The sequence below is a fragment of the Miniopterus natalensis genome, chromosome 14, assembly GCF_054644295.1.
Source record: "Miniopterus natalensis isolate mMinNat1 chromosome 14, mMinNat1.hap1, whole genome shotgun sequence".
Lineage (NCBI taxonomy): Eukaryota > Metazoa > Chordata > Mammalia > Chiroptera > Miniopteridae > Miniopterus > Miniopterus natalensis.
Window position 1 is genome coordinate 23149585 of NC_142094.1, and position 24344 is coordinate 23173928.

Below are 24344 nucleotides of genomic sequence, written 5' to 3' on the forward strand. Positions count from 1 at the left end.
CTGTATACCAGGCACTGTGCTAAATGGCACCTCATCACATTTAACTTCCTGAACAACTCTAAGTAGGCGTTATTGTCCATCTTCAGATGCGGAGACCAATCCCCAGAGAGGACAAGGTCACTGAGCTGGTAGTGATGAGAGCTGAACTCAGGTCTGTCCAACTCCAAAGCCTATGCCCTTCTGCTTCTTTTAGCTCTATCTCTAAACTAGAGCTAAAAAGTCTGTTGGACAAGTAGAGGCCACTATGCATCAGAATGATTTTTGGACATGGGAAGACCACCCACTCTATCTAAAATAGCCCACCACTACCACTTGCTACTCTCTTCTCTTATTCTACTTTACTCTAGCAGTTATCTCTGAAATTACATCCATTCATTGAACAAAGACTGATTGTGCTTCTACTACATTCTAGGCACTGAAAACATATAGTCTGAACTAGACAACAATCTCTACCCTCACAGAGCTGACATTATTTAACTTATTCCTACTTGTCTCTATATCAAAATCTCCATATAATACGTCTTGCTTACTGCATATTCCCAACACCTAGAACAACTCCTGGTATGTGAGTACAAGAGACAGCAGTGTCTGTCAAAGAATTCCACCATTCCAAGAATTCAGCATCCACATCTTCAGCAATGGTGCAGAAAACTGGTCAAACAATTCACCAAACTGGTTTTATTCCCATGCAGAGTTCCTTAGAGTGCACTTAGTGCCATACCATGGCTGTTATATGAAGCTTTAAATAAAATCTTTAAGACATTCCATATTTTTTAAATGTAGAAACAAACCCAGTTTATTCGTCTGTAAGAGTTAATTTTTCTGAGCAAAAAAAACCCACGAAAAAAACCAGTAAGATAGCCACAATACTATAAGGTAATAAATGCAGATGAGAAAAAAAGAATTTTAAAAGATTTTTATTTGCAAAATAAAAATAAAACTAATCTGAATCAGGTTCCTTCTTCTTTCTTCTTGAGCCTTTCGAGTTAGTCCCAGGTTCTGTTCTCCCTCTGCCATGCTCAGTTCGTTGTGTCAGCCATTCTTTCTCTAGCTGTTTCAGCATGTCTGCAGTGAGGAGTCCTTGCTGCACCAATCTGGAAGCAAGGGATTTCTCTGCTGCACTGGGGCTGGGTGGCTCAGCAGCTTTACTCCCTAGAGTTTTGGTACCGCGCACCCTTCTTGCTTGGTTTTTCAATGTTCCTGGCAAACGAGACCGGCTCTCTGCTGACAAATTCTCCAAATTCAACAGCTTATGTGTCTCTGAAATTTTAATAAGTTTGGTGATGTTGTGTACACCCTCTTGGATAATGCCATCTAGTTCTTTCTGGAGGTCTCGAACAAGGCTGGCATCTGGAAACATATCTATAAACCGATAGCTGGGAAAAAGACATGTTACATTATAGCAACAGCTCTTATCACAGTTGCTGAACTAATATAATAACCTCAATGACAAAACTACATCTTGACACCAATTAATTACAAATGTTCTGTTTTTGCAAAATTTGCCCAGTGTTTTTGCTCAACTTTTATTCTGCCCCAACACACCTCAAGGATATATCATTATGAGGATGGGTCATCATTCCTACCACCTTAAGTGATTCCTATACAATCCCCTAGTGGGACAGGCCCCTCCTTTGAGAATCACCGATCTACAGTAGTACAGCAGGTCCTTGAATAACATCGCCTTGTATAACACTGTTTCATTATAACGCAAGATGCCACAGAAACTTAACTCTTGTTTATATCAATTAGCCTATGGTAAAATTGGTTTTCTTGCATGTCTTGTCCTTTCGATTAAAGTCTCAGAACCTATCAACAACATTAATTGAGGACTTTGTACCTCTCGAATGTGAATAAATAAATGAATCACCTGGAGAATCTTGTTAAAATGCAGAATTTGATTAGGTCTGATATTCCCTATTTCTAATAAGCTTCCTCCCTTTGAGTAGTAAGGACCTACCTATCTTAACTAGAATCATAAGAACTCTTTAAGTCATTTTTGGAATGGGGATAAACTAGGCTCAACTGCCTTTATGGACAATAAACATAATATAGAGCATCCTGCAAATATGTACCTAACTTGAAAGAGCAAAAGATCATTCATAAAACCTCTGATTTGCCCTGTTACTTAGAAAAATGAGAGCACATAAAGGAAAAATTTGATACCTTAGCCACAGGTAAAGATCCAAGACATCATGGATAGCTTCAAGATCCATGAGGTCTTTAATATTCTTAGGTGGAAGCAATGGCCATTTAATATACCGCCGTAACCATGCGAAGGTCAAGGGCTCATTCCTGCTATATTGCCTGGCAAACTGAGAGAAACAGAAGAAAAAGTTTAGTAAAAGAATTAGGAAAAAAAAAAAAGTACAACAGAATGTTAACTGTGACTGTGTTTCAACAGGCAAGCTGGTTTCTTTCCTTCTTTATACTTTTCTGTATTTTAAAGAACATTTAATATTTTATAAAGGTAATTTTTTTAAAAGGTGGGGGAATGACAGCCTTCTTTTTACAAAACCACTGTCCTCAGAGGCCATCAATGGGATTGAGCTCTTTTAAAGTTCATTAATAATGGAGACCAAGGAAAACTCTCTCGATTTCACATTCTAATCTTGAAACAGCGCATAAGCAACAGTCACAACTGTCCTTACTCCTTAGTAAAATGCTTCTGCTTCCTTAGAATAATTCACAGAGTGGTGTAAATGGGGCCACGGCCATGGGCTCAGGCTCTGTCCAGGTCAGTCTGCAGCACCTAAGACTCTGTTCCATAAACTTCAACCTTATGCCAGCTGGCTCTCTAACAAATGGTAGCTCTAAGAAACATATCTCCTAGGTAACTACCTGGACAGGGAAGACCTCTAAGACATAATAAGGGAAAAGAAAATGGCAAGTTGAGGAATAATTCATTATAACATTTATGGGAAAACACACCTACACACCAAAACTAGAATCCCTACATGTAGACCTCCAAAGGCAAATGCAACTGAAGAGGTCTGAAAGAACACACACAAACTGATAATAGTTATGTCATAGGACTGAGACTGGGGGAGGCAGTCCAATTTATCCTATCTGCAATGTTCCAATTTTGTGCAAAGAGAAAGTATGTATGTATTACTTATGTAATTTAAAAATAAATTTAGAAATAGAGTTGATAAAAAGAGCTAATAATGCAGAATGCTAAGGTCTATAAAAGAAATGGCAGTGGAACTATAACCGTGAGTCAGGAAAATATTCAAAGAGGTCAGACCTTTGGGTTCAGTGTGGTGGCAAGGGTATTCCAAGCAGAGCAACAGAGAGAGCAAGGGCCCAGAGAGGTTAAGAGGACACAGCTTCCACTGTCCTTCCCTGGCCACCTTGTTTTGGTGAATCCTGTGCTCCCCAGAAGTCAGCAATTTGTATCCTTACTCAAATGAGTTAAAAGGACTGGAAGCCCGGCACCAAACTCACACAAGATAGCACTCCCTGGCTCAGCGCCTTATGGTTAAGATAAGGGAATACCACTGCCACTACTAAACCCCTCGTCCGCCTCCCTTCCAAAAGTATTACCCAACACCAGTAAGGAAAAGGTGTATTATCAGGCAAAGGCCCCCTTCCCCTGAAAAAAACTGTATTTAATTATTTTTGTTTTAGCTTCTCCACAAAGGCTACCATATAAGCCTCAATATAAAGCAAGGGTCTCCTTTCCCCAAAAAATTATTTGTAAGAAAAAGAGAGTCCCTTTATATTTAAGTTTTTACACAGTATCTCATATTAAAGGATAGTCTCCAACTGTTTTATTTTGAGTAACGAAGTACTGTTGGGGAAAAATACCTCAACCTAAACCAACTCAAAATATCCTAAAGATAAGGCTTACCTGTAACAATGAGGAGCAGACAAAGGGCTGCTTCTTGTTGATAGGGGCTGTGCAGAAAACATACCTCACTCGTAGACTTAATGGAATATGCTGGATCAGTTCCGCAGAAAATTTAAAATCATCCATATTGCAGACAAAATACTGCCCATCGACTTGTGAAAAGTCTACGAAAATATCCTGGGAAGGAAAAGATATATTAAATTACTGGACTGCGTAACTGGGCATGAATAAAGTGCTCAAATTACAAAAGACAAGCTCTTTAACCCAGGGGTGGGGAACCTTTTCTCTGCCAAGGGCCATTTGGATATTTATAACATCATTCTCAGGCCATACAAAATTATCAGCTTAAAAATTAGCCTGCTATATTTGGTCAAACATTTAATTAACTCACCCCTAATGTGATGGCTGGAACTGCTTCTCTTTGGTGAGGCCTTGGCAGGGCCAGACCAAATGATTTCAACGGTCCATGGGTTGGCCGCTCCCACCCCTGCTGTAACCCAGTACAGACTTCTAGAAAGGCCTGCTTTATTCACAGCCTCCTCAAGCTAACAGATTCCTCCATAACCTTCCCAATCTAAAACACTCAGACAAAAGTCCCTCAAAATTTTGAAAGTTTTTACTTTCAACATAAACTTCATAAACCGCAACTTCACAAAAACAGACTATCCATTCATGTTAACTAGTAATGAGGTTAACTAGTAATTATCTGATGGATCAACATTTTAATTTGTTTTCATTTTAATTTTCTTTATTTTTGAGAATTTTTATCAGTTTATTTGAGCTAAAACTGATGACAGTTTCAGGGAAGCAAGATACCAAATGCTCCAATTTTTTGTTTTTCAATTATAGTTGACATACAATATTATATTAGTTTCAGGTCTACAACCCAGTAATCAGACATTTAATAACTTATGAAGTCATCACCCTGATGAATTTAGTACCCACCTAACACCATACATAGTTATTACAATATTATTCACTAAATTCCCCTTGCTGTACTGTTTATCTCCATGACCATAATACCAATTTGTACTTATTAATCCCTTCACCTTTTTCACCTGTCCTCCCAACCCCCCTCCCATCTAGCAACCATCAAAATATTCTCTGTATCTATGAATCTGTTTCTATTCTGCTTGTTCATTTATTTTGTTTTTTAGATTCCACATGTAAGTGAAATCATATCACATTGGTCTTTTTCTTTCTGACTTATTTCACTCAGCACAATACCCTCTAGGTCCATCCATGTGTTGCAGATGGCAAGATTTCATTTGATGGCTTAGTCATATTTCACTGTATATATATATACATATATATACATATACACACATATGTGTATATATATATGCACCACTTCTTTATCCATTCATCTATCAACGGACACTTAGAATCAAAGGACAGATAAAGAACTTCCCAGACAAGAAAAAGCTGAAGGAGTTCATCACCACCAAACTAGTATCACAAGAAATGTTAAAGGGTCAAGAAGGAGAAAGAAGGAAAAAGAGAAAGAAGAAAATATAAAAAATGTAAATAATAAAATGGCAATAAGTATATATCTATCAACAATTATTTTAAATGCAAATGGATTAAATGCTCCAATCCAAAGACACACAGTGGCCCTGGCCCGTTTGGCTCAGTGGTTAGTGCATCGGCCCCCGGACTGACAGGTCGTGGGGTAAATTTCCAGTCAAGGGCAGGTACCTTGGTTGCAGGTTCGATCCCTGGCCCTGGCCAGGGTTCGTGAGGGAGGCAGCCAATCGATGTGTCTCTCTCATATAAATGTTTCTCTCTCCATCTTTCTCCTCTTCCTTCCTCCCTCCCTCCCACTCTCTCTGAAAATCAATGGAAAAAATATACCCAGAAGAAGATTAGCCAAAAATAATAATAATAAATTAAAAAAAAGAAAAAGACACACGGTGGCCGAATGAATAATAAAACCAGACCCTTCCATATGCTGTCTACAAGGGACTCACTTCAGATTGAATTCACACACAGACTGAAAGTAAAGTGATGGGAGGAGATATTTCATCAAAATGGGAACAAATAAAAAGCTGGGGTAGCCAAACTTATGCCAGACAAAATAGACTTTAAAACAAAGTGGGACCCAGCATTCCACTTCAGGGTATTTATCTGAAGAAACCCAAACACTAAAGAGAAAAGACATATGCAGCCATATATTCATTGCAGCACTGTTTACAATAGCCAACATATCAACAGTTTTAGAAGAGATTTCAAAATGATTTTCTACTTACAATGAGATTAGAAAGTGTTGTATCAGGGAGATGGTAGGCAAACATTTCAATCTGTTCAGCAGTTGGATGAAGGCCAGCTGCCTTTAGTAAAAGAAAAAAACAACCATAAGCTTATTTCTTTAAAAAGGACAAGTTTTCCTAAGTTAATTCAAGATAAAGTCCTACATAAGAATTTGAGTAAAATAAAGAAAAGCATCATCATTTTCCCACTTATTACCTATTAGGAAAGCTTATGAGATAATTTAGCAAAACTAACCAATTATACCCACTGAGTAATTAGTCAATCTTTTACTCCCATTTTAGTTATATTTCTAAAATCTATGATGATCTGATAGAGTACCAAAATGCTTTCCTGGGTCTCAATTCTCTCCGCTGAACAAAAATGAACAAGGAAAACCCAAATGCTTTAACCAGGACAGTAACACTAACATACAGACATATATAAATACATGAAAAAATGTCTAAGCTGGAGGCCAATTATCTCTACCTGTTTACCTGAAATGCCTACAAGCTAGGAAAAAAGGGAATGAGAAAGAGGACAGGAGAGTGACATGAATCACGGTCGGAAGAGAGTATGAGCACAAGAAATGAGGCACTGTGCACAAGAAGGAAATGGTGTGTCATTATCAACTGCACTCTTAATAGCTACAAAAATTATTTCAACCTCAGCTTTCCTCCAGGAATTTTCCTTGCATTATCTCATTTATACTCCCCTTTACCCAGGGTCACTGAAAAATGAGAAGAGCCACATTTAGTAAATTATCCAGGCAACTTAAATTGTAATAGTAAGCCCTGGAAAGTTTGGCTCAGTGGTTAGAGCATAGACCAGCAGACTGAAAGGTCCAGGGTTCAGTTCTGACCAAGGGCGTGTACCTCAGTTGTAGGCTCGATCCCTGGCCCTGGCTGGGGTATGCACAGGAGGCAACCCATCGATGTGTCTCTCTCACATCGATGTTTATATCTCTCTCTCTCTCCCTCCCTTCCACTCTCTCTGAAAAGCAAAGGAAAAATATCCTCGGGAGAGGAAATAAATAAATAAATAAATAAATAAATAAATAAATAATAGTAACAGTTAGTGGAGAGGAAATAAATAAATAAATAAATAAATAAATAAATAAATAAATAATAGTAACAGTTAGTGCCTGGCCACAAAGTGTGGCCCAGTGGACAGAGCTTCATCCCATGCACCAAGAGGTCACTGTTTTAATTCCTGGTCAGGGCACACACCTGGGTTTCGAAGGCATGCAGGAGGCAGCTAATCATCAATGTTTATCTCTCTCTCCCCCCCTTCCTCTCTCTAAAAAATCAATTAAAACACACTTTTAAAACACTGAAACAGTTAGTTTGTTTAAAATATGTGCACATTCGCCTCATTAACTACGCTAACCAAAATTTAACCTTGTCCTCACTGGCTCCAAGTTGTATTGCTTAGTGCTGTTTTTGGCCCCCCCGCTCACGGGTTTCTTCTACATTCAAGTTTCTGGCGATTTTTCAGTCTGCTTACATAGCGGTGTGCCTGCCTGAAGCACCTGTGCCCTTATCCCCACCTGCTGCTAGATTATAGGAAGAACCATGGGAAAATCAGGTTCCCTAGACTTGTTCAGTCTGGATCTTTCACCTGCACACCATTCTCAACCAGGGGGTCTCTATTCCTCTCCAAAGCAATCAAGTAAGGCTTTCATGGTATAAATTTTTCCTTTTGTTTATTTGCTTCCAAGTGTCTGAGGCAAGAGGTTGGAAGGAGGGTAAAGGAAGAAATGACTGTCCTCCAAAGAGAAGTAATTAATCTCACCCTTATAGGATCCACAGGCCTATTCAAGATTTCCTTTAATAAACGGAGGTCTTCTCGATTCATTGTTGTAACCTCTCCTTCTTTATATCTCGAACTGAATCTACCAGCTCTGCCGGCAATCTGCAAGGCTTGAGAAGTGGTGATTGGCTCTATTTCTTTCTCTCCTTTTTCATTGATACTGGGCTTTATAAGGGAATAAAAAATAATTCTTCTTATGCTCCTGAAATAGAAATAAAAGTGATCTCACAGATGAAATCTCTCCATCATCTGGGTCACTGCAGAAATGCTCACTCAATTCTAGTTTAGGCCTACTTGCAATTTTGACCACTGTTTTCAAAATAAGGAAAAGAAGTTTGTTGGCAATTCTTTTTCTTCCCTTTAAATAGTACTTTTCAACAACTGTGTAAATTTACTAAAATTTATCAACTTGTACTTTTACAATGGGTGAACTGTATAGTGTGTAAATTATACCTCAATAAAATTACAGAACATAACTTTTTTACAAATAAACCACATAAAGTGTTCTCAGGCAGGCTGCTTTTAAAAGTTGGTTGCTATTATGGCTTTGGATAGGTTTTTTTTAATTCATTCCCCCGAGAGGAATATTTATGCTTAATACTGTTACCCCTCCAGATAACAGCTAGCCCTCCATGCATGCATAGTAGGCACTCACACAACTTGTTGACTGCGAAACTAAAAATAAAGTAAGGCAATATAATAGGATAGCAATGAAAAAGAGCAGCATGCAAAGTCCCAGAGCTATGTGATACTTTCTTTCTACTCTCCTAAATCTCAGATCTACATGATAATACCCATTCACCTAAATCAAAGTGTTTGGTCATTCTAATGCCAACTAGAAATTTTTTCATTGCCATCTAACCCACTGAATATCTATGATTGTTAAAAACAGATCACTTACAAATTAAGTCCCATGCCAATTGCATCTGTAGCTACCAGGATTTTGCATGGATCATCAGGATCATTAAACTTTTTTGCTTGAGCAAGTTTGGTTCCTAAAATAAGAAGTTTATGTTAAATCAGGGTTCTCAATCTTTTACTATATCACATTAAGTTTATCTTGGAAACCCTCACCTCCTACTTTCCATTTTATGGATAAAACTTATTGTTTCAAACTTATTTCTTTATATCCTCAAAGAGCCACATATCCTTTATTTCTACTCCTTTATATATCCCCACATACAGCAACACAATCCCACACCACACTAGCTTTATCATTTCTGAAAACACGTAGTAACAGATTTCAAGACTACAATTTGAAGAATATTACCAAGTTCATATTTTAATGATATTTCTGTAAGAAACTCATCAGCATAACATTTAAAATAGTCTAATAACAGCAAATAATAAGAGCTAGATATAATTAAAATATTTCTATCCCCAAGATGAACTAGAGAAACATTTATTTTATATGATGTATAACAAATTACTAATATATCAAGCATCTTAATTCAATATATTTTACTGTGTTTTCCACACATATCTCAACATAAATGGCAAAAATAAGATTTCATATTCTGTCATGATAAAAGCCAGTAATTACCAGGTGGAAGACTGCCATATATAACAGCTGATTCCAATCCCCGAATTTCAATCTGTCGACTCACAGAATAAATATCATTCTTGCTAAAACAGACAATGCAGTCCCCAGGCTGAAGGTTGTCCAAAGATTCTAATGCATGATCCAGCACAGAAATGGGTGTAAGCCTCTGATAGGTTCGAACCTTTAATAAAGACATGATATTGTAAAATAACAAACCTAACTCAACTTCTTGTGATTAACAATTAAGTGAAAAACTTGCAAACATTTCAAGAGTAGCTAGCAGCTGACAAGTTCCAATGTCTTTCATGGGGAAATAAAGAAAAGCATTTAATATTATAATAAATGTTACCATCAATTCTTGTTGCTGTTTCTAAATTAATAAAATGCTAAACAGTGTTTCATAAATTTTCAAAGCCCTTTCATATACATTTGATTTTCACAGCAACTTGCTAAGTTCAGAAGGGGTATTAACTGTTACTGTCTTTTATGAAAAGGTAAAATAGAGCCCAATAAAAGATCAGGTATAAAGAGGATTTTTCCAGTTCTAGCCTTCAGCAATTTGCCTAAGAATACAAAGCTAGTAACAGCAAAGTCAAGACTAGAACCCAGAATTTCTTCTACTACACTCCACTATCTAAGTAAGGGACCAATTTTTAAATATTTCTTCATCTTATTATAGAACTCTGGTAAAGAAAAAAAAAAGTAAGTTTAAAAGAAAACCAGTTACTTCCTACTCTAGGAATCTGAGAAAGGGATACAAACTACTTCTAGCAATTAGATGTATACCAAAGGCCCTAATTATCTGACATTTCAGACTTTAAAAACCACAAACTTCTGCCCTGGCCAATGTGGCTCAGTTGGAGTGTCATCCTGCGCACCAAAAGGTGATTGACTCAGTTCCTGCTCAGGGCACATACCCAGGTTGTGGGCTAGATCCCCAGTCGGGGAGAGTACAGGAGGTACTCTCTCTCTCTCTTTTTCTCTCTCCCCTCCCCTTCCTCTCTCTAAAATAAATAAATAAAAATAAAATAAAACCCACAAACTTTTGCCGAGCCTCAAACTTGCAACATTCCTAACTTATTTAATTCTAAAGAGATCTGCTGAAACTCTAGAAAGTTTTGTCAAGAAAATAGGAAGAATCTCCTATACTTTTGGAAGACTTAGGGTGTTGATGGCCACTCTGTCAGAACTTCAAATATCAGGTTCAACCAAATATGTATTATCCAGTCAACTACAAGGAAGAAAGCTTTCTTTTTGGTTAAGCTCTGACTTTGCCACTACCTGGGCCTATGAAGCCAATGCCTGGGTACTCTGGGCTATTTGCTATGCCATCTTGAGAACAAAGCATATAATCTAGTACCTCCACTTCCTCCCCGGTCGTGTACAAAAGCTCAGTAACCAGGTCAATAGCAGCAGTTTCTCCACATAAATGCACCTCTTCAGCACAGAGTCCTGTTGAATGCAAAATCACAATTTAAAAAATTTTAAAGATATAAAATTAAATATGCAACACTTTACAGTGTTGGATATATATTTTAATAAATATAAGGATATATATTTTAATTCTCACCTGAGAATATTTTTTAATTGATTTTTTTAGAGAGAGAGGAAGGTGCAGGGGAGAGAGAAACATCAATCAGTTGCCTCCAAATGCGCTACAACCGGGGATGGAACCCGCAACCTAGGTATGTGCCCTGACCAGGAATCAAATCTGCAACCTTTAGGTGTGTGGGACGATGTTCCAACTAACTTAGCCACTGGCCAGGGACAGAAAAATTGTTTCTATTGCTTAACAACTTTACCAAATGTTTTCATAAATATTATCTGGTTGAAACCTCAAAACAACAATATACTGGGCAAAGATTATCTACATTTTTAGAAATCTCAGGGCTTTTAAATTGCTTTGGCCAAGGTTTTGATCTACTAGAGAGTGATGCCAGCCAGGACTAGAACCTGGCATTTTATGATGAGTACTAAACATTAGTCCCATGCCTTTGTTTTCAAATTAGCTTCCATGGAATCACTGAGGTGCCTCAGAAGCTAGGGGCTAAAGGGTAGAAGAAACTCCAAGCTCCTTACCCCTTAACAGATCCACTTATCTCTTTTACATTAAGTCTTCAATGAATACTCTTTATTTGAAGAAAGAGTTCAGCTATTTGTTTTTTAATCTGGAAATACCTGCCCTATAACATGTTGATCAAAAATTCACTCGAGCCTCGGCCAGGTAGCTCAGTTGTTGGAGCGTCATCCTGGTAACACCAAGGTTGCAGTTTGATCTCTGGTCAGGGCACATACAAGAATCAACCAGTGAATGCATAAATAGGTGGAACAATAAATGTTTTTTTCTCTCTCAAATCAATAAAATTTTTTTTAATTCAAAATATCAAGCAGTAGAAACATTCATTCATGTTCATGGACCTCAAGAGCCCCACTTCCAGGAACCTATCCTAAAGAAATAATAAAATAAATGAATAAAAGCCACGGCCACAAAGATTTTTACTGCAGCATTATTCATAACAGGGAGAAATGTTAAACTCTGTGGAAAAAATTATAGTACAGCTCTTCAAGGGAGACTATGCAATATTAGCATGTAGTAGAAAAAAATGTCTAAAACAACAGAACTGAAAAAAGCAAGATACAAAATTATATAGTCACAAAAGTGGCATGAAACACATCAAAATCTTAATAGTGGTTTTTGTAAATATGGTGAAATTTAAACATTTTAACTTTAATTAAATGATTGTGCTAATTTTATAATAGGGAAAATGGGTTTCCCATTATTTAAATAATATTTGGAAACTAAAACTCAACACTTAGCTGACTTTTTTGTTTGTGTCAAAAAGAAAATCTAGCTGGCTCTACTTGGCAATGTCCAACAGATAAATGCATCTCAGTGCAGATGTCACAAAGCACAGGTTTAGAGCATTAAGACCACCAACCTAGAAGTGCTCTGGTCCAGGCCCATCCTCTGGCTGGGTCTTTAATCATTTGAATTTCATCAATCACAGCCACTTCATCTTAAAATAAAAAGGTATCATAAGCAACATAATCTACTTAAATAGTATTCTAAACAAATTACAACACCAAAATTCAAGCTTTCATCTTCATGATAATCATCATCATTGATCACTAACTGCTTCTTTTCTGGCAGTCTTCATCTCAGGGCTTTGCAATTATAACTCACTTCATCCTCACAACAAATATAAGTAGAAAGTCATCATCATCTTCATTTTACAGAAAAATAAACTGAGACCCAGAGAGTTAACAAGGACACAGTATGTGCAATTAAGATTTTTAAAAAAAAGAAATTCGAACTCGGGCCATCTATCTCCAAAGTCCAGACTCTTAACCACTCTACTGCACTGCCTCCCAAATTAAGCAGGTTCATTTGTCCTATTTTCTGCAATCTCAGAGGCAGCCTGGAGAATCTGCTAATAAGCACACACCTACACCAGTAAAAAAAAAAGATCTATGTTTCCAGGAACCAGGAATAAGTAGATAGCCCTGCAGTAAATGAAGCATCTCTACCACAGGAACCCAGACAGGTGCAAGGAGCAGAAATCCCAGCTATGATCATTCTTAGGGAATTTAAGCTTATCACTACAGCAAAAATTAGTGCCTCATTTTATTTTCTAATGCCAAAATGCTTCCAACCATATTATTTTATTCTCTTTAAGTCATATAAATTATATTTTAATTTTATTTTTGTTTTCTGTATGAAGCTATAATTGCTTATGTAATAAAAAAAGTTAACTTTCATTTAAAATGTTTTCAAAATGACTTAAATAGTTTACTGCAGTACCATATATAATAGTGAAAGACTTTAAACAACTTAAATATCCTTTATTGGAGGAATATATAATTTTAGTTATATAATGAAATGTTTAGTTAAATAACAGTTTAAATAAACTTGATATATATATTTATGACATATATATACACAAACAAGCCTAGATCTAAAAACATGTACAGGGAAAAAAAACCAAGTGTGAAACAATAATACAATATGATAATCATATAAATGCTTTAAATCACACCATCTATACTATTGATAGATAATATATATTGGTAGTATTAAAAAGACAGAAAAGATACACCAAATACTTGATAACAGTGGGATCAAGAGGGGAAAGGAAGTTCTGGTCAAGATGGTGGTATAGGTAAACGCAGTGTTGGAACCTCCCACAACCACATCAAAATTACAACTAAACTACAGAACAACCATCATTCAGAACCACCTGAAATCTAGTTAAGTAGAAGTCCTACAACGAAGGACATAAAGCTGCCACACTGAGACTGGTAGGAGGGGCAGAGACACAGAACTGGCTGGTCCCACACCCGCATGTGGAGGATATGAACAGGAGCAGCAGCTCCGCTGTGGAGGTCTCCCTGAGGATCGAGGGGTCCCAGCCCCATACCAGAGTTCCAGTGCCAGGGAGGGAAGTCCTATAACTTCTGGCCATAAAAACCAGCAGGGAGCCCTAGTCGGTTTGGCTCAATTGTTAGAGCACCAGCCCTCGGACTGAAGGGTCCGGGGTTCGACTCCAACCAAGGGTATGTACCCGGGTTGCAGACTTGATCCCTGGCCCCGGTCGGGGTTTGTGCAGGAGGCAACCAGTCCATGTGTCTCTCTCATGCCAATGTCTCTCTCTCTCTCTCTCTAAAAAAAAAAAGCAATGGAAAAAATACCCTCGGATAAGGATTTAAAAAAAAAAAAAAATTCAGCAGGGATTATGCTAAATGGGACAGTGGGTAGCTGTAGTCCCAGGTGTGTTCCTCTTAAAGGATCTGAGCATGAACTTCCTCAGACTCATTCCTTCTGAGTTCCAGGGCTAGGGCAGCAGCTCGAGAGGCACCAGGGACATATAGGGAAGAACTGAGTTGTCTGGGATCAGGAGGAGTGCTGGAGGGGCAGTTTTCCCCCAAACAGATGTGCTGGCAAAGGCCACTGTTCCTTTTCTGAGCCCTCCCCCACACAGAGCCTGCAGGCAGGTGCAATATCTGAGTCTCCTTCAACCTAGAACACACTTTTCATTCCATCCTGGTGATTTCCTAAGACTCTGCCCCATACAACTTGTGGGCCTACCCAAGCCTTTTCTAGTGGCTTTTCTATACAAATGGCTTCTCTCACCTCATGCTTGGGATTTTCCTAAAAATCTCTCAAACAAGCAGCATCCGCCCTCTGTGTACCCTGTACCTCTTGCTAAGTGACTCTAGGCCCAGGTCGGGTGGCAGACAGCCTTGGCTCAAAGCTTGGCCTCTCCTGGGCACCTCCAAGCCCAGCACAAATAACAGCCATCTGCAGATCACTCTGTAGCTTGTGCCAGGTGGCCACAGGCAGGGCACAGGCGGTGGCTGATCTTACACCTCCCGGGAGGCCCCAGAGCCAGTGCACCCAGTGGACAGCTTCAGATCACACCGGATTACAACCCTACCACCTTCATAAGAGACACACTCAAGGGGTGGACTCGGGGAGCACCAAAGCCCACTGAAGCAAGTTCTACTCTATAGGATCAGTTCCAGCACAGCAGCTCCTTCACTGTAGTAGCAGTCAGTCCTCAAAGCCAATTGGCCAGGGAGCCAATCCCTCCCAGTGATGCCAAGAGCAATCAAAGCTCAACTACAAAAGGACAGTGCACACAGCCCACACAGGGGCACACCAGCAGCGCCCAGCTCAAGTGACTGGGGAGGCTGTGCCCCTGGGTCCTACAGTACACCTACTACACAAGGCCACTATACCAAGTCTGGGAGACACAGCAGCTCTATCTAATACGTAGGAACAAACATAGGGAAGGAGCCAAAACACGGAGACAAAAAAAAACAGTCCCAAATGAAAGAACAGGAGAAATCTCCAGAAAAAGAACTAAATGAAATGAAGGCAAACAAACTACCAGACAGAGTTCAAAACAATGGTTATAAGAATGTTCAAGAAACAGTAAGAACTTCAACAGCATGAAAAAGGACATAGAAACCATAAAAAAGAACCAGTTTGAAATGAAGGATACACTAACTGAAATGAATCAATTAGAGGGACTCAATAGTAGAGTAGATGAAGCAGAGAATCAAATCAGAGATTTGGAATATAAGGAAGCAGAAAAAAAACAATCAGAACAACAAAAAGAAAAAAGAATCCAAAAATATGATAGTGTAGGAAGCTTCTGGGACAACTTCAAGCATACTAACATTTGCATCATAAGGATGCCAGGAGAAGAAAGAGAGCAGGAAATTGAAAACCTATTTGAAAAAACAATGACAGAAAATGTCCCTAACCTGGTGATGGAAATAAACATATAAGTCCACAAAGCACAGAAAATCTCAAACAAGTTGATCCCAAAGAGCTCCACACCAAGACACATCATACTTAAAATGCAAAAGGTTAGAGACAAAGAGAGAATCTTAAAAGCAGCAAGAGAAAAGCAGTTAGTTACCTACAAGGGAGCTCCCATTAGACTGTCAGCTGATTTCTCAACAGAAACTCCAGACCAGAAGGGAATGGCAAGAACTATTCAGTGATAAAATGCAAGAATCTACAATACAATCAAAATTCCTCTATCCAGCAAAACTATCATTTAGAATCGAAGGACAAATAAAGAGCTTCCCAGACTAGAAAAAGCTAAAGGAGTTCATCACTACCAAACCAGTATTACAAGAAATGTTAAAGGGTCTTCTTTAAGAAGAGGAGAAAAAAAAAGATCAAAATATGAATAATAAATGGTCATAAAAAGAATAAAATTTTACCATTTGCAATAACATAGATGGACCTGGAAGGTATTTGCTAAGTGAAATAAGTCAGTATGAGAAAGACAAATACCATATAATTTCACTTATGTGTGGACTCTAAAGAACAATATAAACAATAAACAAAACAGAAACAGACTCATAGATACAGAGAACAGACTTATGACTCGCAGAGGGGAGGAAGATTAGGGGACAGGGTGAAAAAGGTGAAGGGATTGAGAAGTATAGATTGGTAGTTACAAAACAGTAATAGGGATGTAAAGTACAGCATAGGGAATATAGTCAATAATAGTGTAATAACTATATGGTACCAGTTGGATACTGAAAATATCAGGGGGAATACTTTGTAAAGTATATGATTATCTAACCACTATGCTGTACCCCTGAAACTAATACAAATAATATTGAAAAAAAGGGGGGGGAAGGAATTGAACTGATTGGTACAAAGGTAACTTCAAACCTGTTAATATTTTAGTTCTTTTAAGAGAAAAAGGGAAAGATTATTCAAAAGCAAACATGACAGAAAGTTTTGGGCATTTATTAGTGATAGCAGATACTGAGTATTTGTTTTACTATTATTCTCTTCTTTGTCTCAATTTAAAATTTTTTCACAATAAAAAACATTCACGTTTATCAGTATTTAAAATTTTTTTTAAATGCTATTTTTTTAAATCATGTGTACATACAAGGAGTTGTAACACTGCACATCTCAACAGTACAAGCAACATGGGTAGCCTGTTTCCCATTTGGATCCACTGTCACGCGCTCTTCACCTGTTACCAAATCACATGGCACACCCTAGGATGACAAAAAGAAACTTGGAATTATTTTCACTTTGAAAACAATAGCAAAAAGAAGTTTTGGGTAATAGAGTGTTCTCTCCATTACAATCAAATTTATTTGTCTACTAGCCGAAACAAAATATTCTCAATCCTTTAAAAAACTTTTTTCATAAAAAATAAAAGCTACTCTCTTACAAAACCTACGTAAACTTGGAACCATCTCAAGGCAGCTAAATTCTCAGGTAACAAAAGCATGAGAAATTATAGCAGTTTCACTTTTTAACTTTGTATGTTCCTACACTATTTTAGTTTATTAAAATAAAATGAACATAATTGTTTCTATATTCAAATAGCATATTATAAATAAAAGTCAAGAATGTACATCTTCCTAATATAATTCCCTGAGAAGGACCAACATCAATGCTATGGTGTACTAGAGTGATAAACCATGCTGGTTTGTCCAGGACTAAGGGGTTCCCAAGGATGAAGGACTTTAGGTGCTAAATCTTGGAAACTCCAAGCAAACTGGGACAGCTGGTCTCCCCAGTGGCCTGAAATTAATCATGAGTAAATATCACACTTATCCAAACTGAGCAACAGTTTACAACACGACTGACCTATAGCAGTCTTCCAAAATGTAAAGGAGGGCTAAGAAATTGTCTCACATTAATAGAAACTAGAGACAGGAGAACGAAAAAAGTGTGAGACCCTGGACAGAATTTGGAGGTGGGAGGCAGTGGGACTGTTATTATCATTAGACAATTGGCAAAATTTGAATATAGACTATGGAATAATAGTAGTCTATCAATACTAAATGTCCTGCTTTAGATAAATATCCTGTGGTTATGTAAAAGTCTCTGTTCTGAGGAAATACTTTTTAAGTATTTATGGATAAAGAGGCAATGAAAATACATACATTATTCAGAACAAAAAATAAGAGAATACAAATTACCTATTAAAACTGGTTAATCTCACATTAGTCATAATAAAACAATGAACCAAATTTTAGCCCCTTTCGTTAAACAATGCCTCAGACAACAGGGCATTCAGTCCTTTTCAGGTTTAGTTCAGTTGATAGTATCAAACGTCTAATCTTAAAAAAGGTAAATTAAACATCATAACAGAGTAGTGGTTAACTCTGAGAAGGCAAAGGAAGGGTGCACAGAGTTTCAACTATATAAATAATATTTTATTTCTTAAAAATGTAAATAAAACAAGTATGGCAAAATGTTAGAATCTGATGGAAACTGGGTAGTGGGTTCAGGTTATGTGCGTTATTCTCAGCGTATCTCTGTACGTGTGAAATATTCTCTAACACTGTATTTCATTCATTCTAATACACACATTATTTTTTCACATTTTAGTATCTCTGAAATTAGGATACATCTTAACAATTGATGGCATGTCAGAGTTCAGTTGGCAGTACTTTTTCTCAATTGTACATAAAATAATGGTACATCTTACAACTGATGCCTTCTTAGATGCAATGAAATAAGGCAATTTTTGTTAACAGAAGGCATATTACATATGCACTCCACCGTCCCATCTTCCTTCTCACCTGCCTCCCCACACACAAATTAATAAGAAAAGGAGCAAATATCTGGTAATATACTGACCTCGGCATTACTCTTTTCAAAGATCTCATGTGCCAGTAATTTTAAAGGGCCACAATACACTCCAGATTTTGCTGACAAGTATTTCTGGATTGCATGGTAAGTCTTTCCACTGTTTGTGGGGCCTGAATGGAATATTATCTTCCGCTGTATGGCTCTGGCTTCTGGGTACCTGAAAGATGCGTAGGCTAACAGCTTAATCTCATTAATTTCAAAATCCATCTTGGCAAAGTTCTCAATTGAAAAAAATTCCAATGAAACATCCTTTTAACATTCACAAGGAAACATCTTTTAAAAACTTAATTAAATGACAAATGTCATATCCACACTAAAATAATGACTGCTTTCCAAGAATGACATTTACTAACTAGAGGACAGAAAAATCCAAATGCAAATTAATTTATTGGATATTTTTGTCATTGTACAAACCCTTTTTCCTCTGTAGTTATTTAAAATAAGTTTAAACTATTAGCTCCATAGATATGTTCACATTACTTCCACAGCTCTAAACACATGACCTTATAAGCAAATATTCCCAGGTTTCTGAATTTCAATATATATAATAAAATGACTAAGTCTTCTGTTTCTGACCATGATGAGTGGTACTGGACTTGCCCTCCCACCATAAACAAGTACAAAACTGGACAAAACATATGCAGCAGCTGCTTGGGGACAGTGCAGGGCTATAGGCCCTAGAAGAAAGGTACACTTGAGATGAGCCCTACTGCACCTCAGTAGGGCACAAGGAGATACAAGCAAAGTACAATAGTCCCACTGAGCTGAGCAGCAGAGATCAAGTTCAGAAGCAGCTGAAGTTTAAAGGACAGAGTGTGGAAGAAAAAAAAAAGGGAGCACTGAAGAAATAGCCTTGAAGTCTGTGTGGGAGTTCCCTGTGGTCCTTGGCCAAAGGCTTGAACATGTGCAGGGCCTAGCAGAGAATAGCTTACTAAGGGTTTGAGCAGAAAGTCTCAATGAGGTGGTAAAGTATAGGAGACAAAGGAGGTCTAGCCATGGAGGTTGTGAAAGCCCATTAACACTCCAGGCATTCAGCTGAGACACCAGAAAGGCCACACATGAATTGTAAGGAAAACACTCTAAAGTAAGGGCTACTCTAGATCTGCAGTCATAAAACCTAAAACTGAGCTATATCAGGATAAGGGGGGAAACCAGTTAAATGCCTGCCAGAATTAACTGCCTCTTTTTCTAGGGAAAACACCATCTAGACTCCAGATTTATCATCCAGAATACAATAAAAAAATAATAATAATAATAACTAATCTCCCAAGATTAGAAACTGAAAATTTCAAATTGACAAATGAAGAAACTAACCAATTAGGTGGTATTCTTAAGTCACTGATTTTACGTAGATCATCCTTACATTCCAACACAGGAAATATCTGTTTTGCATGTCTCAAGAAAAATGGAAATAAATCATCCACGTGAGCTGGAAAATAAAACACTGCATTAACAGGTGCAATCTACATGTTACCCATAACTACATTTAGTGAAACCTTTTTTCTTAGTGAGCTAAGTTTCGGGAACATTGCCAGGATAAAAAGAAAAACTCTGGAGCAAGGAGCTCCACCCTTTCTGAGATCCTGCTTTGTCTTACATGTTCCTCCTAATTTCACTTATATTTTCTAGTAAAACAGAAAGTTGGCTGCCAACCACCATGTTCTACTCATCCAATGTAAGCAGGTAAAGATCAGTATTGTTGAAAGTTAAATTAAAAAATAAAGAACCTGCAGGAGTAGGGAGGATGGGGTCAATGGGGGGAAAGGGGGGAGGACATCTATAATACTTACAACAACAAAGATAAATTTAAAAAATAAAATAAAATATGCCATAGAGGAACATTTGAATCTTGCTCCCCGGCATATGTCATCAGTTTGGCTCAAATAAACTCTTACAAAAATTCAATAAATAAATTAAATGAAGAACCTGGAAATATACATTAGAGAGAAGTCCTGTGGTTACTGAAGAGAAATGCAGGTGCAAACATTTCTTAAACTACAGAGACCACTGGGAGACAAAACATGAAAGTGAACTGATTTCTCAGCAAGAAGTCTCCATGCCCAGTGGCTCTGAGAAGGGTGGGGCCCTGTCCCATTCTGCTTTGTATCCAGGTTTCTACCTCAGTGTCTGGCACAGGGTAAAGGTCTAATTATCAAATACACTTAAAATATATAACCAAAGCCAAGCTGCCTATAACAAAAAAATGATGCTCTTACTTTTTTTCTTTTATGGCAAGAACTCTGTCCTGATATGAAGGAGAAAGAAGCAGTGGCAGAAACAGATGGAATCTGCTATGCATTAATTCCACCTTGTGTTAGAGTTCATTTCACTGGCGCCTATATTAACACAGAGTAAAGAGCAGATGGTGACAGATCAAATCTACCTCCAGTCTAAAACTTATGGGTGATTTAATAACTAGCTCAGGAACCCAATATAAAAGCAGGACCTTAGAGCCTCCTATGCAAGCACTAAGTTATTAACAGAGAATGTTAATAGGGCCTATTCTAAACAAATAAGCCCTGACCACAGAAATAAACATGAAGTATGGGAAGACACAGTATGTTCAACAAGATTTTAAAAAATCTCTATAAAAACTTGCCTGCACTGAAGCAAATATCATTCAAAATAATGTGAATGTCCACATCCAAGGAATGAGACTGCATGATGTAATTCCTAAAGCTTATGAAAGCTTGGTGGAAGAGACGAGCTGCAGGAAATACAAAATCAAAATAGGCAGGGCTTAGTTTTCATTTCACTTCTCATTTTAAAAAGTACATATACACATCACACCTAATTAATCAGTTTGTTTGTTTGTTTTTTGGTTTATCAGATCTGGGCTAAAACTGAAATCCTAGCACCACATGAAAGAAAGCTGAACACAGCTCCTTTGCTCTACATCTGGCTCAGACAAAAGCAGAGGTCACAATTATGTACTTATGTCCAGGCCACACAAGGTGCTACACAATACTGACAAATCTATAATTAGAAAGTAATATCTCTAAATGGAATGTTATCTGCATTACCATCGAGTCCATAATCAGCGCCCAGTTTCTGAATTTCTTTCCTCCTGTAAAACTGGTCTAAGATCTTCTTTACTTCATCTGGAAGAAAGGTTTCAAAATTTAAAATTTATTTAACTTTTTTTTTTCCAAACAGAGAAATGCCTAAAAAACAAAAGAAACTTGAAGTCATAACACTCAAGGCAGCAGTCTACCAAGTGCTGCAAGAACTTAGAAGGTTTTACTTGGTCACAAGCTCATGACTTAATAGTGAGATAGAGTGCCTAGAAAAATGATAACGTCAAGCAATGCAATATTCCTGTTATTCTGCAGAGGAATAAGCAAGGTGCTACAGGATTAGACGCTGCCTCTAGCCTTCATTAGGCCACTTTTAGACAACCATGTTCTATTTTGTTTACTTACAACCATTATGAACATCTAATAGTGAGCAGCTTAAAGGTGTCTAGAAAGACAACCAATACTGCAAGGACCAGACCATTACGCTTTTATGCAAATAACTAAAGGAGCCAGGGATGACCTTTAGTTTGAAGATAATGATTTTAGGGAGAACAGGTTACACTTATTTTGTTCTAGATGGCATAACTAAAGTCAGTGGGAAGGGAGGGGAGCTGATTTCAGTGGAATTTATACAAGAGCTTCCTAACAACCAGAACCATGAAAAGGGTCTGCCTCACAAAAGTGCCAGCTCCTTGTCAATGAAAAATACTCAAGGCTTAAATGACTGTATTTCAAAGGTGATGGCAGAGAAATTGCTGTACTGTAGGGGAGGTCGGATTGGATGCCTGCTGAAGTAACGTGATACTATGAATCAATATTTTAAATATTTTATTAAAAATATTTTATATTAATCAAGCTGAGACTGTATTGCCATTGAACATGTTAAAGTATTACTGCATTATTCTGTGGAGATAAACATTTTACTCATCCAGCCACACACTGTGAATTGTTAGGAATGTGGTGGGCAGTTAGGACAACATGAACAGAGGAAGAAGGATGGGCAAAACAGGGAAAACAAGGGCCCCGCTCCCAGGGTGGCCTTTCCTCCCCTGGCATATATACGGCTGGTCATGCGTCTGAAACCCCTGACCTATCACTGGTCACGAGGATTAGACCCCCTGACCTTTCACATCACTGGTCATGTGGCTCGAACCCTCCTACGTTTCTAGAGCGAAATAGATCTGGATCTGAGTCTGGTTCCTCGCGGCAACCACCACACAGCCCAACACGACCCTGGCAGGCACGATGACAACGCTCGGGGGGGCCTCGGTCTCCGGGGGGAGAGGGGCCGCAACCGCCTCAGGGCCGCGTGTAGGCCCAGCGGACACCGCCCGCCGCCCCGCTACCTCCCGCACTCACTCTTATCCAGGGGCCGGGTGAGCTCCGCCCCGACGTCGCCATCTGCGCTGGGGCCCTGCGGTTTCACAGTCAGCGGCACAAACAAGGACGTGTTCGGGGTTTTGGAACCTCCTGAGGCAGAGGAGGAGGCAACGGCGGGCACGCGCCCCAGGGGCCCAGGGAAGGGCGCGACCTGGGCGCGAAGAGCAGAGCAGACGGCCGCCCGGTGGCCAGCGTGGCGCCCCGCCGGGAGCCGAGCCCACAGCAGGGCACACCGCGGAAAGGACATTTAGACCGCAGGCCCTAAAGGAGACTGGCTGGAGCCGCGAGAGGACCGGCGGTTGACAGTGACGCACGTCGCCAGCGCCTATTCTCCGGAAAGACCCAGACCCAGCAGAGGAGTTGCCCAGGAAAACGCGCGATCAAAAAGAAAAAGTGCCTGCAGGAGGATTACTCCGAAAGGGGAGGAAAAGATTAGGAATGAAAACTAGAAAAGATAAGCTCGTGTTCTCTGTCTTTCATTAGATATTGGGGCCAGCTTTCTCTAAAAAAAAAAAAAAAAAGAAAGAAAATTATCAGGCATCTTCACGGATGTCACAGATGAGAGGAGGGGCCTGCGGAGTGTCACGTGACGTCAGCTGGCCCGGTCAGTAGGCGCAGGTTTGGAAGCACGTGGGCAGCGCTGTGAGCTGTGTTCGCGAGAAGCAGTTTGTGTGCTGTGAGCGTGGCTTGCGGGCTCCAACACTAAAGACGTTTCCCCGAAGGTTTCTTGTAATATTGACTTTAGTTTTCTGATAGAGTAGCATTAGAGAGCATAACTTGATTTGCCCAACAGGAACGTTGCTGGTCCGCATTTCTTAGGTAAACCCCTCGTATGGCACGTGCCAGTACTTTAAGGTGAGCAGTTTCTGCACTTCCACGCAGCTGGTATGTCACAACCGCGTGGCAAAAATAGGTCCTCTGCCCCCGGCCAAAGTTTAGCTTCATTTGCATTGGCTGGATGCTGTCATGAGCTTGCAACACTAAATTGACAGTATGCTGTTACATTTTTCCACCTTTCATTATACATAAATCATTAAGATCTTGCAACTTGAAGTGTCAAATAGGATTTCAATAACAATTTGCTATGTGCCTTTTATTCGCTTTTTTAAACATCAGGGATACAAGAGTAATTTTATTACATTTGGGCACATATACCTTTCTAAAGGACACCTTTGATTTTATAATCACTAGGAAAGTTAGGTTCGTTCATTTTTTCAGATATTGTGTATGATAAGCACAGAGTATACCAAACTGAACAGGCTTAGCCCTCAAGAGGCTTAAAATCCATTTAATGAACGTCTTTTAAGTGTGGTAAGCAGAGTCCTGGAGGTGTACACAGCATGC

At 38.7% G+C, this 24344-nt stretch overlaps 1 protein-coding gene across 1 annotated transcript; it reads right to left on the reverse strand.

Annotated features, from left to right (window-relative positions):
- Nucleotides 1-901: 901 nt before the first annotated feature.
- SUPV3L1 (Suv3 like RNA helicase) lies at nt 902-23285 on the reverse strand. Its single transcript, XM_016198360.2, has 15 exons — nt 22980-23285; nt 21627-21704; nt 21203-21310; nt 19918-20032; nt 18592-18760; nt 16880-16991; nt 12395-12472; nt 10816-10907; nt 9456-9636; nt 8814-8907; nt 7895-8114; nt 6103-6183; nt 3854-4030; nt 2167-2315; nt 902-1376 (listed from the first exon to the last, which is right to left on the reverse strand). The coding sequence occupies exons 1-15, from the start codon at nt 23245-23247 to the stop codon at nt 941-943; spliced, it is 2358 nt and encodes a 785-aa protein (XP_016053846.1). The 5' UTR covers nt 23248-23285; the 3' UTR covers nt 902-940.
- Between the last annotated feature and the right edge of the window lie 1059 nt (nt 23286-24344).